Source organism: Macaca fascicularis, chromosome 10, assembly GCF_037993035.2.
Source record: "Macaca fascicularis isolate 582-1 chromosome 10, T2T-MFA8v1.1".
In the NCBI taxonomy this organism is placed as follows: domain Eukaryota; kingdom Metazoa; phylum Chordata; class Mammalia; order Primates; family Cercopithecidae; genus Macaca; species Macaca fascicularis.
The window spans coordinates 8,875,001-8,893,281 of record NC_088384.1 but is presented as its reverse complement, the minus strand read 5'-3'; the positions used below and the strand labels follow the sequence as shown (position 1 = coordinate 8,893,281).

Genomic DNA, 18,281 nt, shown 5'->3' with positions numbered 1-18,281 from the left:
AAGAGGGAAAAACAAGCTCCCCTCGTTCCCCGCTCCATCACCAGGGACGCCGGGGCTAGGAGCCAGGTCCCAGGCTCTCCGTGCCAGGCAGGTTGTGAGACCTCAGCGAAGCCACCACCTGTCCACCCAGTGGCTTCCCCATCAGAAGAATGGAGCGGAGGAGGCTGTGAGCCTGAACGCACTTCACCAATCACAAGGCCCGAGGTGACAGTGGGTCACTTTTATTCTATTGATTATTCTCCTGTTTATAATGGGGAGGGGGTTTCTTTAAAATGCTTCTCCTGAGCCTAAAGAGCCTCCCCACCCAGCCCCCGTCAGAGGGAAGGGGCAGAGCATACGCGCCCCCCTGGCATCTCTGGAGAGGAGGAAGGATGGGGTGGGCAGGAGGGGCTGCCCCTAAGGGGCTCCCCAGGCTGGCACTGCCAGGCCTCTGCCCACTCAGTCCCTGCTGGCCCCTCTGAAAGAGGAACCAAAACCAGAAAAGAGAAAAGCTACTCCACACCTGGTCCTTAGGGCTGGGTCTCCCCCATCGCTGCCGCTTTCCTACCAACAGCCTCCTCTCCTCTCTGGGAACCTCGTCCTTCCTTCCCCATCCCCTTAGCACCGGCCTCTGCCCTTGTGGGCACCTCTGCCCCAACTGTCTGGCTTCCTGTGCCACCCGAGGGGTGCCCTGAGGTTCATCCTTCCTGCCTGTTGTCTAGAAGGCCTGGGGCGCTCACTGAGCTCACTCCGCAGGCTCTGGCACCACGGGTCAGCCCTGCCTCAAGACAGGACACTGTCCTGGGGGTGTCCATAGCCTCCCACTGGACCTGCTCCCTCAGCTCCTCAACAGCCAGCCTAAGCCCAGTGGCAGCTCAGGCCTCCCTCTCCTGGGCCCCAATCTTGCCTCCCCAGGAAGGGTGGCCAAGTGCCCCCTCCATCAGGAGCGGGTCAGGAAGGTGGCCTCTCAGGCCTCTCACAAGTACATCTTCATGGCCTTGTGTGTCGTGGGGCAGTAGCGGGCATGGAGCTGGGCCAGCAGTGCCCTGGACGTGGCCTTGAACCGCGTGCCCTGGCTCTTCTTGTTCCACACGTGGACAGCATAGGTGGCATTGAACAGCTGTGGCAGCTCCTCGGGGTTGATGTCCTCAAAGTACTTCTTCCAGTCCTGCCAGGGGATGGGGTAGAAGGCCTTGGGGGGCAGGGTGGTGACGCCGCGGCAGGCGTGGCTCTCGGCCAGGCTGCGGATGGAGCACCACTTCTTGAAGACCCGCGTGAGCAGCTGCGGGCCCTGGTGACCCCAGATCCAGCCGTTGTAGTGGTCCACGAAGTCCCGCATGCACAGCGCCATGAACTCGTGCCTGCGCTCGAAGGCCAGGAAGGCGCCGTTGAGGACGTAGCGGGACTGGGTGCCCAGCATGTTGGTCAGGTTCCTCAGGTTCTTGAGAACAATGAAGTCGGTGTCCAGGTAGATGCCGCCGAACTTCCACATGAGTGCGATCCTGGAGGCGTCGGAGAGCACGGGGAGCAGGTACGGTTCCCAGCGCCCCTGCACAGCCGCGTACCAGTCGGCCAGGGGTGTGTCCCGGAACAGTTCCTGCAGGTCCAGCGGGAGCATCTGGACATTCGGGAAGCAGCTCAGAAGTGAGATGCCCAGGTGCCGGGGCAGGGAGGCGTTGCCACCTGGAAGCCCTTTCATCAGGACCAGCACGTGGGATTCGGGGTGAGTTCTGGCCGCCGACTCCACGGAGCACATGAACAGGAAGTTGGGGTTGGTCCGGTCTGAAGTCTCCAGGAAGAAGATGTTGCCCGGAGCAGGGCCGTGGGAGGGTAGGGCGGGGGGTGCCAAGGTGGGGCAGGGAATATCTGCTGGCAGGTTATACAGCTGCCCTTGCTCCTTGGGCTCTCCCACAACATGCCAGTAGATCATGATGGAGACGAAAAACGTGAACTTGAAGCCGATGATGAACAGGGCGCAGACCCGCTGCCTTGGGGCACCCCGCAGCAGCCGCAGCAGGAGGTCGGGGGGCTTGGACATGGTCTCCCCAGATCAGACCAGGAGCTTCCAGCAGGAACCGGCTGGTCTGCAAGAGATGAGCACCCCCATCAGGGAGGCCGTTGGCATTCCCGACCCACAGGGAAATGCTTCCTGTGAGCATCAGCCAGAGCCAAGGTTGGCTTCCAAGCCCATGGACTCCCGGGCCCACAGGGGTCAAGGCTTGAACCCCAGCCTGCTGGCTGCTCACCTACGAAATGGGAGCACAGTGGGCCATAGACTGGGGTCTGAGCAGGGTCCCTTCCACTCTCTGTGACACACCTGTAAGCTCCCCCAAGGACCAGGTCAGTGCCACCCATGGTGTGTAACCATTACAGGCCCAGGCCAGAGTCTGGTTCACATAAGGACTGTCAGAAGTGATGGCTTCACCATGTGACACACAGGGCTCTGTTAGGATTGGCAGCCTGGGATTTGAGGCCCAGCTCATGCCCGCCTCAGCTCCATGAACCAGGCCTGGGGCTCATCCAAGGACAGGCCACTGAGGGGTCCTGAGGACGTTCAGCATGAGGCCTGGGGCTCTGGCAGGCCCGGGCACTGGCTTGCTAAAGGCTGGCCCGGCAGGTGCACTCACAGGGCACTCGTTCCAGGCACATGGGATGCCTACCGAATTGCATCCCAGAGCCCTTTGCTCCAGACACACGGGGGTCTCTTGGCCCCCTGGCTGCCCAGCCCAGACCCTGGGCTGTGCTTTTCATAGACACAGGTGGGAAAGAAACTGGGAGGTTGTGCCTTAGGCCACGATGCTGACTGGTACTACTGCCCTTAGACCTCTCTTTCTTGGTGATGTGCGCTTGGCCAGTGCAGGAACATGCCCAGGTACCTCGCAGGTGGTTGGGGGAGCAGCAGGCTTGGACCATGCTCCTGGGGAAAAGACTGTGTGAACACCTGGGAGGCATGAGACCCCAACTCTGCCTGAACCGGCTGTGTGACCTGGGGCAAGTTACGGAGCTCCCTGAGCCTGTCTTCCCACCGGCAGGACAGGACGCTGGAACCCCCTAAAGGGAACATTCATTCGTTTATAATTCTGTAAATACTGGCTGTCCATCCTGTCCATACCGGGTGACTTTCTCAGCATCTCACACATAGGAACATGTGTGGCCCCTTATAACCACCCTATGGTGTGGCAATTACCACCCCCACCCCACAGATGAGGAAATTGAGGCATAGAAGTACAGTACCTTGTGCAGAGTCCCACAGCCAGCAGTGACAGTGCAGGGGTTAGGTCCCAGGCCACCTGGCCAGGGTCCCTGCTCTCATCACTGCACCACCCTGACTGGAAGAAGTGGTTAGCCAGTGTACCTGGTGTGTTGGAGGAACTTGGTGCATGCTGACCTGAACTGTATCGATGTTAACAGCCAGCGGGATCACCATTAACTCAGTGACTTCTATGCTCCGTGACAAACTCACACCCCCGCTGGCCCTCAGCAAGCCCAGGGGGCAGTTGCATCGTTTCTACTTTAGGTGCCAGGAAACCTGGGCACAAAGTCAAGGGACTGGGTGCAACCTGGTTGCTAAGGGGAACTGAGAGTCGGTCCCCTTCCAAGGATAGGCAGAAGGTGGGGTGGCAATCTCACACAGGCTGAGAGTGGTACTGGGAGCCTGGGGCTTCGTAACTTAGGCTGGGCCCTTCCCAGGGTAGAGAGCCGGGAACCTCAACGATGTCACTGGCTGGTAACTGACCAGCCTGGGCAGCCCATTGCAAAGAGGTGGGGATCCTGGCAGTCTGCAGGCCTCCGGGAGACACGCCCTGGCTCAGCAGCCGACCTTCTTTGCCAACACGAACACGGCCCTTCCACACACTTGCAGCGGCTGCAAATCCATCTGCAAAAGATGGCAAGAAGAGAGTGAGACAGGTCGCTGGCTCTCAGAGGCCTCGTCCCCCTGGCCACACAGGCAGGTCAGGCCTGGGGCTCATGTGTTCACTGATACATTCACTCGCTCCACCTCTCAGGGGACACTCAGGGAACAGGGGCAGGCCCTGCACTGGTACCTGGGAGAAGGGGAGAATCAGACACAGCCTTTCCCTGAAGGAGTTCTCAGTCTGGTGGGGGCACCATTTAGAAACAGACAAAGAAGCCAGGCGTGGTGGCTCACGCCTGTAATTCCAGCACTTTGGGAGGCCGAGGCAGGTGGATCACTTGAGATCAGGAGTTCAAGACCAGCCTGGCCAACGTGGTGCAACCTTGTCTCTTCTAAAAATACAAAAATTAGAAAGGTGTGGTGGTGCGCACCTGTAATCCCAGCTACTCAGGAGAATGAGGCAGGAGAATCACTTGAAAACCAGGGAGGCGGAGGTTGCAGTGAGCCGAATTGCGCCACTGTACTCCAGCCTGGGTGACGGAGCCAGACTCTGTCTCCAAAAAAAAAAAAAAAAAAAAAAAAAGGCTGGGCGCGGTGGCTCACACCTGTAATCCCAGCACTTTGGGAGGCTGGGGTGGGCAGATCACGAGGTCAGGAGATCGAGACCATCCTGGTGAACATGGTGAAACCCCGTCTCTACTGAAAATACAAAAAAAAAATTAGCCGGGCATGCTGGTGGGCGCCTGTAGTCCCAGCTTCTAGGGAGGCTGAGGCAGGAGAATGGCGTTAACCCGGGAGACAGTGGAGCTTGCAGTGAGCAGAGATCGCACCACTGCACTCCAGCCTGGGCGACAGAGCGAGAATCCGTCTCAAAAAAAAAAAAAAAAAAAAAAAAAAAGGGGGCCAGGCACGATGGCTCACGCCTGTAATCCCAGCACTTTGGGAGGCCAAGGCGGGTGGATCACTTGAGATGGGGAATTCGAGACCAGCCTGACCCACATGGAGAAGCCCTGTCTCTACTAAAAATACAAAATTAGCCTGGCGTGGTGGTGCATGCCTGTAATCCCAGCTACTCAGGAGGCTGAGGTAGGAGAACTGCTTGAACCCAGCAGGCGGAGGTTGCAGTGCACTGAAATCGCACCACTGCACTCCAGCCTGGACGACAAGAGCAAAACCCCATCTCAAGCCGGGCGCAGTGGCTCAAGCCTGTAATCCCGGCACTTTGGGAGGCCGAGACGGGCGGATCACGAGGTCAGGAGTTCGAGACCATCCTGGCTAACACGGTGAAACCCCGTCTCTACTAAAAAATACAAAAAAACCAGCCGGGCGAGGTGGCGGGCGCCTGTAGTCCCAGCTACTCGGGAGGCTGAGGCAAGAGAATGGCGTGAACCCGGGAGGCGGAGCTTGCAGTGAGCTGAGATCTGGCCACTGCACTCCAGCCTGGGCAAGAGAGTGAGACTCTGCCTCAAAAACAAAAACAAAAACAAAAAAAAACTCCGTCTCAAAAAGAAAAAGAAAAAGAAAAAAGGAAACAAGACGGTGACTCCCTCAGGGAGGTGACACTTGGTTAAGCAGATGAGCAGGTCAGATGGAGGAGACAGCGGTGGCTCCAGACCTCTGCAAGCACCATGGGAACAAGAATCTAGTGTGCACCTGTATCTTCTCTCCCCAGCACCCAGCTAGGTTCCCAGCATGCAGCAGACACATGGGAAAACGGCTCACCCTGACCCACTCCCTCGACAGCCAGCAGGATGCTTTACAAGTACCTCGGCCACGTCACTCTCAGCTTAGACCCTGAGTGATGGGAGGCCCTGACCTGCTGGGTGCCATGTGTACCCCATACCCGTGACCTCATGTTCTGATTCTCTCCCCGTCACCTGTACCCCAGCCACACCTGGCTGCCTGTTTCTCAGACCTCGCACGGCTGCCAGGGCCTTGGCACCTGCTGTCCTTCTGCTTGGAAGGTTCTTCTCTTAGGTGCCCACTCAAAAGTCCCCTTCTCATCAAGTCCTCCCTGGGCCCCCTGAATTTCCAACTGCCCCCATCACCTCAGAGCCCCCTCGTTAGTTTCCTCATCCTTGCACTTATTCTAACACACGGTACATCCTACTTATTTGCTTTGGTTGTCTAGAACATAACACCATGAGGATAGGTATGTTTTGTGTTTTGTTCAGCTCTAGAATAGTAGAATAGTGCCCAGCTCTTAGTATGTAGTCAATAAATAGTGACTCCATGAGTTAACCAATGAGTGAATTAATGAATGATCAGCAAATGAATGGATTAATTAACGAGTGAGTGACCAGTAAGAGCGAACCAATGAGTGTGTAGACTGCTGTGTGACCAAGTGGGCCAGTGAGAAAAGTGGGGGGCAGAGGCTGGGTGAGCTCCCTGGGATGCGGGTAGCAAGGACAGGGCTGTGGTGTAACTAAGACATGGTGCCCCCTGCCCCTGTCTTTCTTCTGCAGGGAGAGGGGCTATTTTGGTCCTGAGTACTTTTAACCCATGTGAACCATGCGAACAGGTGAACAGTTGGAGGTCCAGGAGCAGCAGCAGGGGCCCCTGCCTGCTTGGGGGCCCCGAGTGCTGGCATGATCTGACTCCATGGTGTAAGCGGGGTCCGGGCCCACTTGGAGGGGCAGGATATGTCGTCGGACCACAGTTGGGGGTGCCAGACTCGAGCCACGCCATATTTGGTGTCAGAGCCCAAGACCCAGGAATAGAAACTGTATATGGGGCCAAGTTGGCCGCAGCCCAATACCCGGGTGACCTCAGGCCCAAAGCATGCTCCTGGCCCCCGAGACAGGCCTCACAGTTGCAGCCTATGTCCTGGGCCTTGTCAGCTGGGCCTGGCACACTCCTGCTGCCTGCCCCTGCCTCCAGGCTCACCACTTCCCACCCTGTCACCAGGGAGCTATTCCCAGTTAGCCTGTTACTGTGGCCACTCCCCTGCTCTAAGCCCTTCCATGGTTCCCACCACCAGGATCCCCCATGACTCATCTTAGGCAGGAAGTGAGGAGTGAGGAAAGGTGCAGGGCATGGCCGGGCGTGGTGGCTCACGCCTGTAATCCCAGCACTTTGGGAGGCTTAGGTGGGCGGATCACAAGGTCAAGAGATTAAGACCATCCTGGCCAACATGGTGAAACCCCGTCTCTACCAAAAATACAAAAATTAGCTGGTGTAGTGCTGTGCGCCTGTAGTCTCAGCTACTCAGGAGGCTGAGGCAGGAGAATCGCTTGAACTTGGGAGGCAGAGATTGCAGTGAGCTGAGATTGCACCACTGTACTCCAGCCTGGCGACAGAGCGAGACTCCATCTCAAAAAAAAAAAAAAAAAAAAAAAAAAAAAAAAATCGAGAGGTGCAGGGTAATGGAGACAGAGGGCCAAAGGCTGGGTCAGACTCCTACTGGCTAGGTTCTTGGCACCAGCTCTGCAGGCCCCAACTAGGGGTATCAATATCAGGGGCCAGGCCCAAGGGCTTAGGAAAGGCCCTCCAAGCTGGTGCTTTTCATCCCTACACGAATTGCACCCCCACCTGTCCCTACAGTAAGGGCGCTACCCCTCCCGCCCTGTGTCCAGCCCAGCTCAGCCTAGCACTGGCCAACCATGACCCAACGAAATGGAGTCCGCACTGAGCCCTCCATCCAGGCTGAGTGCTGACAGAGAGGCTCCCAGAGCACCAGGGTTGTGCCCTTGGAGATTCCGATGTCCTGACGGGAACACAGAGGCCCCAAGAGGGAAAAAGGTGTCAGAAGCGTGTGAGCCAGACCAACACCATCTTAAATAGGAGGTGAGTAAAATGAGGCTGACACCTACTGGGCTGCATTCCCAGACAGTTAAGGCATTGTAAGTCACAGGGCGAGATAGGAGTTCAGCACAAAACAGGTCATAAAGACCTTGCTGATAAAACAGGTTGCAGTAGAGAAGCCGGCCAAAACCCACCAAAACCAAAATGGCCATGAGACTGACCTCTGGTCGTCCTCTCTACTAGTCTCCCACCAGCACCATGACAGTTTACAAATGCCGTGGCAATGTCAGGAAGTTACCCTATGTGGTCTAAAAAGGGGAGGTATGAATCATCCACCCCTTGTTTAGCATTATCATCAAGACATAACCATAAAAATTGGTAATCAGCAGCCCTAGGGGCTGCTCTATGGCATAACCATTCTTTTATTCCTTTCCGTTTTTTTTGTGTGTGTGTATGACAGAGTCTTGCCCTGTCGCCCAGGCTGAAGTGTAATGGCCCAATCTCGGTTCACTGCAACTTCCGCCTCCTGGCTTCACGCAATTCTCCTGCCTCAGCCTCCTGAGTAGCTGGGATTACAGGTGTGTGCCACCATGCTCGGCTAATTTTTTGTATTTTTAGTAGAGATGGGGTTTCACCATGTTGGCCAGGCTAGTCTTGAATTCCTGACCTCGTGATCCGCCCACCTCGGCCTCCCAAAGTGCTGGGATTACAGGCGTGAGACACTGCGCCTGGCCCCTTTACTTTCGTAATAAACTTGCTTTCACTTTGCACTGCAGACTTGCCCTGAATTCTTTCTTGCCCCTTGGCGTGAGTGACCATGACCCTCCTGTGACTCTTGGTCACGTCCCTCAACATTTCCTTTCCTTGGTCATGGACCTGGCCCAGGGAGCTCACTGAGGACTTGGAGAGCCCCATGCAGGGCCTGGGGAGGGCTCTGGGTCCCCGTGAGGGCAAGAGCCGCACAACTGCGCAGAGGGAAAGGCTGAGCCGTGAGGCTGTCGTCACCACAGAGGCCTCGGCCAGTCCCCGGGGAGTGCTGTAGCTGGGCTGGCCTTCAGAGATGTTTATTCCAAACCAGAGTCAGGGCTATGATGGTTAATTTCATGTGTCAACTTGACCAGGCCACAGGGTGCCCCAATTAAACACTACTCCTGGGTGTGTCTGGGGGTGTTTCCGGATGAGATTAGCATTCGAGTAGCGGACTCGGGAAGCAGATGGCCCCCAGTGTGGGTGGCCCCTCAACCCTCGAGGGCCTGAGTAGAAGGAAAGGCTGAGGACGGAGGAATGTGCCCCTGTTCTCCTGCCTCACTGCTGAGCTGAGACGTCTTATTTCATCTTCTCATCGACTGGTTCTGTTTATTTGGAGAACCCCGACTAACCCAGGGGCCTACACCAACACTGGCCCACAGTGGGTCACTGGAGATGGGCTGTTCCTGAGGTAGAGAGCAATCCACCCAGGAGACGGGGGCTCCAGGGCTCAGTGGTGGGACCAGATGGAGCCACCGCGCCCAGCGCAGCCCTCATCCCCTGGAAATGATTGTGTGTGTTTTCCATGATCTCAGTCCTCACGGGCGGGGGCTCCTCGCTCTCATTCTGTTCCTGGTGCTGACGCAGGTTTAGCGGACAGCAGGAGCTCAACAGACACCGATGAGATGGGGAGTGGCCTTCCAGGAGAGCCAGAGGCTATTTCCGCTCTTCTCATGTTCTTGGGGTCTCAACAGGAGGGCCCAGGAACTGGAACTTCAGGAGCAAAGCCACGGTGGGATATGGGGATAAACAGGCCCAGGAATGGCCAAGGGGGGCGCATCAGTGACCATGGCTGGATCCTGCCGTGGCTTCCAAGCCTCCAGATAAGGAGCTGGCCCCTGTGCATGGCCAGGCTGGGGTGTAGCCACCCCTGCTGACTTGTGATTGTGACCCCAGACCTCTGAGGTGAAAGACACCAGCGCCAGGGTCACACAGGGGTTCCTACTGTGTCACCAGCCATGTGACTGCAGTCAGGCCATGCTCGTTCTCTGAACCTTAGTCTCTCTCTGCCCACAAAATGGGATTAACTCCACTTTGGAGGGATGGAGGGAGGCAATGCATCTCCAGGGCCCAGCCTACGGAGGAGGCCCTCAACAGATGTGGCCACGGCCATTGTGTCATAGGCCTTTCCTCTGGCAGGGGAACTGGTGGGTGTCTGTGATGGGGCTGGGAGGGAGGGGCCACTCAGGATAGTGTTTAAGGTCAGGAAGCAGGGACATGCAGCCAGGACGTAGCATGTTCTTTATCATGCTCCCAGTCCCACAGCTGTCACCAACTGGACCGTCAGAGCCTGCCATCCCTGTCCCACGGTCACACTGGCCTCTAGTGGAGCCAAATTGGGTCCCCTCCCCATCCACCTCCACCCTTGCCTGGTCAGACAGGGACCAAGGTGGGCTTCTCCCCCAGCGTCTCCCAGCTCATTGCCTCACGGCTTCCTTCCTGAGCAGGACTTTATGTGGCCAGGCCTGGAGGACAAAGGCCCACACCAACATCCTGAGCTTCCTTCCTGGCCCTGCCACGTGCCCACAAGACAGGCCACCTCTCTGAACCTTGGTTCAGGTCACAGGTTGCTGTGGGGATTAAGTGTGGTCAGGTCTCAGCTGGGTCCCAGACTTAGACAGGAGCCCGAGGTAGAACCCTGGCCAGGGTGAGGTAGAAAGGAAACTTCTCATACTACCTTCTCCAGGGTCCCCATGACCCTAAGGTCACACGTGGCTTTGAACATCACTAACATGGCAGCTCCGTGGAGAAGGCTCCCGCCGCAGCAGGAGAGGAAAGAGCAAAGTCACATGCGCCGCTGTTCTGTAGTGGAGGCAGAGGGGTCATCTAGGTTTACCTACCCCGCACCCATTCATCCTCCTGAGAACACCTGCTGTCCTGTGGGAAGCCACCCCTGCCTGGGGGCCCCGCTCCCTGGCTGTTGCCGTGAGCACTGACTCAGGTCCGGCTAATGATAGTACCACATTCCCCTGGCCGCAGTGGTCAGGCTGAGGCACCCAGAATGCAGTCCGGGCCAAGCAGAGGTATGTGCTTCCCATAGGGTCACTAGGTGTGAGCCAGGAACCATCCGGGCAGAGGCTGCCTGGGAATGAAGCCAGCCCTGAGGCAAGCAGAGTCAAGGGAAGGAGACAGAGACCCACACGACACTGTCACGACACGTGGATCCCACCCTGCACAGCCCACCCAAGAGGAAAGGAGAACCTAGAAGTCAATGATGGAACCTTCTGATGACCTCCTCAGTCAGTCAATGAATGTCTCATCCCCCTGATCTGTGTCTTCTTCCTGCTTTTTCTCCCCAGAACTCCTAGTCCCTCCGCTCTTTCTCTCACTCCTGCCACTCCAGGTTGGTCTCTCTCTCTCTCCTTTCTCCCTCCTCATCCCCCTCAGCGGACACCAGGATGCCTTTCTTGGTCTCTGACCCCACAACATCGTATCAGGGGTGGGGCTGCAATGGCAGGAGATAGAGAGGGCCAGGGCCAGACTCACAGGACTGAAGGCACCTAGATGCGCGGCCACTGTTTTTTTTTGTTTTTGTTTTTTTTTTTTTGAGACGGAGTCTCGCTCTGTCACCCAGGCTGGAGTGCGGTGGCCGGATCTCAGCTCACTGCAAGCTCCGCCTCCCGGGTTCACGCCATTCTCCTGCCTCAGCCTCCCGAGTAGCTGGGACTATAGGCGCCCGCCACCTCGCCCGGCTAGTTTTTTGTATTTTTTAGTAGAGACGGGGTTTCACCGTGTTAGCCAGGATGGTCTCGATCTCCTGACCTCGTGATCCGCCCGTCTCGGCCTCCCAAAGTGCTGGGATTACAGGCGTGAGCCACCGCGCCCGGCCAAGCCTGGGCAACAAGAGCAAAAAAACTTTGTCTCAAAAAAAGAAAAACAAAAAATCAGCCAGGTATGGTGGTGCACTTCTATAGTCCTAGCTGCTCGGGAGGCTGAGGCAGGAGAACCGCTTAAACCCAGGAGGCGGAGATTGCAGTGAGCCAAGTTTGCGCCACTGCACTCCAGCCTGGGCAACAGAGTGAGACTCTGGACACCCCCCCAAAAAAAGAGCTGTTGTTTGTAAGAAGGGCAGAAGGGGCCGGGCCCAGTGGCTCACGTCTGTAATCCCAGCACTTTGGGAGGCCAAGGTGGGCGGATCACGAGGTCAGGAGATCGAGACCAACCTGGCGAACACTGGGAAACCCCATCTCTACTAAAAATACAAAAAAATTAGCCGGGCGTGGTGGCCGGTGCCTGTAGCCCCAGCTACTCAGGAGGCTGAAGCAGGAGAATGGCGGGAACCCAGGAGGCGGAGCTTGCAGTGAGCGGAGATCGCGCCACTGTACTCCAGCCTGGGCGACAGAGCGAGACTCTGTCTCAAAAAAAAAAAAAAAAAAGAAGGGCAGAAGGGCTCTTTTCAGAGCAGAGGTTACAAAATATTCTTCCTCCCAAGGCTTTAACGCCTCAGAAGCCGGGAATCAAGTAGGCGGCCTTGCTCTCTGCGTGGGCGCCAAAAACAGAAAACTCAGGGAGGTGGACTTCATTCCAGGAGGAATAAGGCAGCAGCTTAGTTCTGAACTTTCCCTCTTCTACCAAATTATACAAAGCAACTAAGAGGCAGGGAAAACCCACAAACTCCTAACCACAGGTGAGTGTGGCCCAAAGCACCCGCGAGCAGCAGACATGGCAATGGCGCAGGCGGTGGGGGACGGCAGGGGGTGCGCTCAGGCGTGGAGGACCCCAGAAAAGGCCACTTCTAAAAGGGAGATGGCAGAAGGCAGGAGCTACAGCCAGAAAGAACTGGGAGTACTCAGGGCTGGAGGCAGGTGACCTCTTGAGACAGGTTAGGTTCTGGAGGTGAAAAAGGAGTGGATACAGAGAAAGGCCATATTTTAAAAGCACAGCCCATTACCATGGCAACAGAGGAGGGAGCCTTTCACCAGAGAAACCCAAAGAATTGTCCTGGCTCCTCTCCCAATTTCCACCAAAACCTCCTGTTAATTGCCACTCCAGGAAAATTCAACTAATTCAAATATGGAAAAAAATTTAAAGGTATAAAACAAAATGGAAACGGGGGTGAGGAGCACAAACACTCGCTTATATATAAAGAAAATTCACTATGAAAATATTGCCACAAGGCTGGGCGCAATGACTCATGCCTGTAATCCCAGCACTTTGGGAGGCCGAGGCAGGCGGATCACTTGAGGTCAGGAGTTCAAGATCAGCTTGGCCAATAGGGCGAAACCCTCTCTCTACTAAAAATACAAAAAATTAGCTGGGCGTGGTGGCGCGTGCCTGTAATCCCAGCTACTTGGGAGGCTAAGGCAGGAGAATCACTTGAACCCAGCAGCAGGTAGAAGTTGCAGCGAGCTGAGATGGTACCACTACACTCTAGCCTGGGCGAAAGAGATTCTGTCTCAAAAAAAAAAGAAAGAAAAAAGCAAAGATATAAAAGCAAATGCAAACAAAATGCTGGGGCAATAATCTCAATATAAAATGATGCAAAATCACAACAAACATCACTAAATGAGCCAAAGGGCAATTTATTATGCTAACGGTATAATTTACAATGTATCAAATAATACTGCTACAATTTTCAGAATAGAAAAATTACAGAGCTACTAGGATAAATAATATCAAAACACTAATAAGAGATTTTACCAGTTTTTTTTTTTTTCTTTTTTGAGACCGAGTCTCGCTCTGTCGCCCAGGCTGGAGTGCAGTGGCCGGATCTCAGCTCACTGCAAGCTCCGCCTCCCGGGTTCACGCCATTCTCCTGCCTCAGCCTCCCGAGCAGCTGGGACTACAGGCGCCTGCCACCTCGCCCGGCTAGTTTTTTTGTATTTTTTAGTAGAGACGGAGTTTCACCGAGTTAGCCAGGATGGTCTCCATCTCCTGACCTCGTGATCCGCCCGCCTCGGCCTCCCAAAGTGCTGGGATTACAGGCTTGAGCCACCACGCCCGGCCGAGATTTTACCACTTTCAGTCCAAGAAATGTTAAGTAGCATAAACAGAAATAAGAATTCAGAAGACTGAAATAAGATAATCAGTAAGGTACTATAATATTTCAAACTCTCTACCATAGTGATAGATAATGTGCTTTCTTTTTAAGAGCTGAGCTGATGGAACAATCATGAAATCTGACCATATTCAGTCCAAAGAAAAAGTCAATAACATCCAAAAAATATTTTTAAAATGTACGGTTATGAGGCAATATCACTAGAAATTAATTTAAAAATCAGGAAATTTTTAAAAAATTGAATATATGGGATTTCTAGCAAATAAAAATAATAAAAACACCAGGCTGGGTGTGGTGGCTCACGCCTGTAATCCCAGCACTTTGTGAGGCTGAGGCAGGGGATCAGTTAAGGACAGGAGTTTGAGACCAGCCTGGCCAACGTGGTGAAACTTGGTCTCTACTAAAAGTACAAAAAATTAGCCAGGCATGGTGGCACACGCATCTAGTCCCAGCTACCTCAGAAGGCTGAGGCACGAGAATTGCTTGAACCCAGGAGTCGGAGGTTGCAGTGAGCCAAGATTGCATCATTGTATTCTACCCTGAGTGACTGAGACTCTATCTCAAAATGTAACACCACCACCAACAACAATAAATACCAAAACACCAAGTATCCATATCTACAGGATACAGCCACAGCAGATGTATGAATATTTGCAAATAATCAGAATATTTTTAGCCACCAGTGTATATAACAATTAAAACAGAAAGGATAAAAATAAATAAAGCACCGGTTTAAAAATGTTAGAAAAAGAACCACAAAATGAAAAACAGAAACAATGGCTGGTCATGGTGGCTCCTGTCTGTAATCTCAGCATTTTGGGAGGCTGGGGTGGGAGGATCGTTTGGGCCCAGGAGTTTGAGACCCTGGGAACCACAGTGAGACCTTGTCACTATAGGAAAAAAAAAAAAAAAAAAAAAAAAAAGGCTGGGTGCGGTGGCTCACGCCTGTAATCCCAGGACTTTGGGAGGCTGAGCTGGGCAGATCACCTGAAGTCAGGAGTTCAAGACCAGCCTGACCAACATGGAAAAACCCCGTCTCTACTAAAAATACAAACTTAGCTGGGTGTGGTGGCGCATGCCTGTAATCCCAGCTGCTTGGGAGGCTGAGGCAGGAGAATCGCTTGAACCCAGGACGTGGAGGTTGCAGTTAGCCAAGATCATGTCATTGCACTCTAGCCTGGGCAACAAAAGCTAAACTCCCTCTCAAAAAATAAAAAAAACTTAGTCAGATGTGGTGGTGTGTACCTGCAGTGCAGCTACTCAGGAGGATCACCTGAGCCTGGGAAGTTAAGACTGCAGTGAGCCATGATGGTGCCACTGCACTCCAGCCTGTATGACACTGCAAGACCCTGTTTCAAGAAGAGAGAAGACGGGAGAGGGGAGGAGAGGGGAGGGGAGGGGAGGGAGAAAGAAAAGGAAGGAAGGAAGGAAGGAAGGAAGGAAGGAAGGAAGGAAGGAAGGAAGGAAGGAAGGGAGGGAGGGAATAAAGAAGAAATAAATTAGGGAAGAAATAAGCAGTAGAACTAATAAATAAGGTAAAAAGCTGGCTCGTTGGAAAAAAAGCCAATAAAATGTACAACCACCAACTAACCTAATCAAGATAAGAGGGTGGGGAGAAAGCTTCCCATACAAACTAGGAAATGCCAAATGGGAAAATAACCAAATAAGCAGATAATTATTTTAAAAAATAAGACAGTACTTAGCAAATAACATTTAAAACCTGAATAAAATAATTTCTGGAGAAAAATAATAAATCAAATGGATCCCAGAAGACATAGCTAATCTACACAGGACAACTTCCACATTAGAATCAGAATTACAAAAGGACTACCATTACAAAACAAAAGCACCAGGGCAAAACATTTTGGGAGGGAATCCTGGAAAACTCTGAAATAACAGATAATGTTTAAACTGTTAAACAGCAACACATAGAAAGGAAAGTTTAATATATATATATATATATATATATATATATATTTTTTTTTTTTTTTAGACAGGGTCTGCTCTCACCCAGGCTGGAATGCAGTGGCATGATCATGGCTCACTACAGCCTCCACTTTCCAGGCTCAAGTACACGCCCCTCCCACCTCAGCCTCCTGAGTAGCTGGGACTACAGGCACATGCCACCATACCAGGTTCATTTTTAGTAGAGATGGGGTTTCACCATGTTACCCAGGCTGGTCTTGAACTCCTAGGCTCCCACCTGCCTTGGCCTCCCAAAATGCTGGAACTACAGTCATGAGCCACTGTGCCAGGCAAAAAAAAATTTAAATAAAGCAAATACTTAAACCAAAACCTGACAATGGCTTCACAGAATATCCTTCTGACTAATTTCACTTATGAATATTATTGTAAAAATCCAAAATAAAATATAACCAAATAGAATTCAGCAGCACATTAAAATTAAAGGAGGCCAAGTGTGGTGGCTCATGCCTGTAATCCCAGCAGTTTGGGAAGCTGAGGCAGGTGGATTACTTGAGGCCAGGAGTTTGAGACCAGCCTGGCCAACGTGGCAAAAACCCATCTCAACTAAAAATACAAAAATTAGCCTGGTGTGGTGGGGCACAACTGTAATCCCAGCTACTCAGGAGGCTCAGGCGCAAGAATCACTTGAGCTTGTGAGGCACAGGTTGCAGGGAGCCAAGACTGTACCAGACTGCATTCCAGCCTGGGCGATACAATGAGACTCTGTCTCAAAAAATTACAAAAATAAAAAATGGGGGTGATTCAGGAATGCAAGTGGGGTTTATTCAAAGAATGTAAGGATGGTTCAATATAATTAGGAAATCATGAATATAATTCATCATATTAAATAGATCTAAGCAGAAAAATCATCCCTGGTGACTCCAAAAAACATTTAACAGAGTAGCCAATACTTAGTAAATTACAAATCAATGGACACTTCCTTAACAAAATTATACAGATTAACACAGAAGCCAGGAACTAGCTTCATACTCCAGAGAGTACGAATACACAGTTTCATACCTGGGCACTAATAGTAAGCTCAGGGAAGAAGACCAACACTCCCCAAAAAAAAGGGGCAAAGACAATTCACATACATACAAAATATGACCTCTAAACAAGTCAGCTAGAGCAAGGATCTTTTTATAAGTAGAGAAATGCAAATGGACATACTCAGATAGCATCTCTCACCTATCAGATTAGCAAAAATCCAAAACACTTAACACATTCTTTTGGCAAGGCTGTGAGCAAACAGGCATGCTCATACACAGCCAGTGGGCAACAAAACAGTGTTCAGCGGCTGCAGAGGACAATTTAACAACGTCTATCTCACTCTGGGCCTTTATCCTACAGATGAATGTGACATTTGCACAAGGTCACAGGTTTGCAGTTGCAAAAGATTAGAAACAACCCAAGGTCTTTCTTGAAGAGGCTGATTAAATAAACAATGATGCAACGAGACCATGGAAATGGGCAGACCAATGCTGCTTTTACTCACTGTCGTCTCCTCTGGGGCCAGCACAGATCCTACCACATAGTAAGTGCTCAATACATATTTTCTGTTTTTTGCTTTTTTTTTTTTTTCCCCACCACCGAGTCTCACTCTGTCGCCCAGGCTGGAATGCAGTGGCATGATCTTGGCTCACTACAACCTCCACTTCCTGGGTTCAAGAGATTCTCCTGCCTCAGCCTCCCGGGTAGCTGGGACTACAGACAAGTACCACCACGCCCGGCTAATTTTTGTATTTTTAGTTTCACCATGTTGGCCGGGCTGGTCTCGAACTCCTGACCTCAAGTGATCCGTCCATCTTGGCCTTCCAGAGTGCTAGGATTACAGGCATGAGCCACCGTGACTGGTCCCAATACATATTTTTTGAAAGGATGAGTAAATGATACCAGTCCTGCCCACAAAGCCAGGATCAAATGTGATAACTAATCCTGGGAAATGCCCTTTGCAAACTATAAACTCTATGCGATGCAAATTTCAGCTGCCTCATTATTTGAAGGTACAAATCAAGTCACATGCCTTTAGCTCTTCGTGGTAAAGTACCTGACTACTTGCCAGTCCCAAGAGCGCCTTTCTTCCTTCCCTGAGGCCATCCTTCCCTCCCAGGGTCACTCTAGCTCTACGCAGGAGGCTGGATCTGGCTGGGTGGGGCTGGCTTCTCAGGGGCAGAGTGAAATTCCCCACAACGCCCCCCACTGGGTTTTATCTCAGTTCAGAAAGTACTAAGTGACCTTGAATCTGGGCTCCTACACCTTTACTCTGGACACATGCACATGCACATATGGGGATATCCTGTCGTGCCAGGCTGCCTGGATGTGGATATGTTTTCTGACTGGGTCACTCGCTTTGCACGGAGATCCCAGAGATGCAAGTCTCAGGGAAAGTTCTTCACGGGGTAATCTTGCCTGGCAAATGCAATGCCCATGGAAAGGGCATCTAGAAATCTAGGTCTGAGTTAGAAGAGTACTGAGTTCATTCTATTTGAAAGAAAGTTCCCATGTTGCTTCGCTTTCACCTGTTTTACTGTCTTAAAGATTAAAAATATCCTGTAGCAAGGCCGGGTGTGGTGACTCATGTCTGTAATCCCAGCACTTTGAGAGACCCAGGTGGCTGGATCACTTGAGGTCAGAAGTTCAAGACCAGGCTGGCCAACATGGTGAAACCCCGTCTCTACTAAAAATACAAAAATTAGCTGGGTGTGGTGGTGG

The 18,281-nt window shown here is 52.5% G+C and overlaps 1 protein-coding gene across 9 annotated transcripts in view; it reads right to left on the bottom strand.

Moving 5' to 3' along the window:
- Positions 1–205: 205 nt before the first annotated feature.
- Positions 206–18,281, bottom strand: part of A4GALT (alpha 1,4-galactosyltransferase (P1PK blood group)) — a 26,948-nt gene continuing 8,872 nt past the window's right edge. For 2 of the 9 annotated variants that reach the window (XM_074003605.1, XM_045363517.3), the window contains exons 2-3: positions 3,214–3,856; positions 206–2,063 (exon numbers count right to left, since the gene is read on the bottom strand). In XM_074003605.1, coding sequence (XP_073859706.1) covers positions 956–2,017 — 1,062 coding nt within the window. In that variant the 5' untranslated portion in view covers positions 2,018–2,063; positions 3,214–3,856 and the 3' untranslated portion in view covers positions 206–955. The remainder of the gene's footprint in view (positions 2,064–3,213; positions 3,857–18,281) is intronic. The other 7 variants (XM_074003611.1, XM_074003608.1, XM_074003610.1 and 4 more) reach the window with 4 other exon arrangements.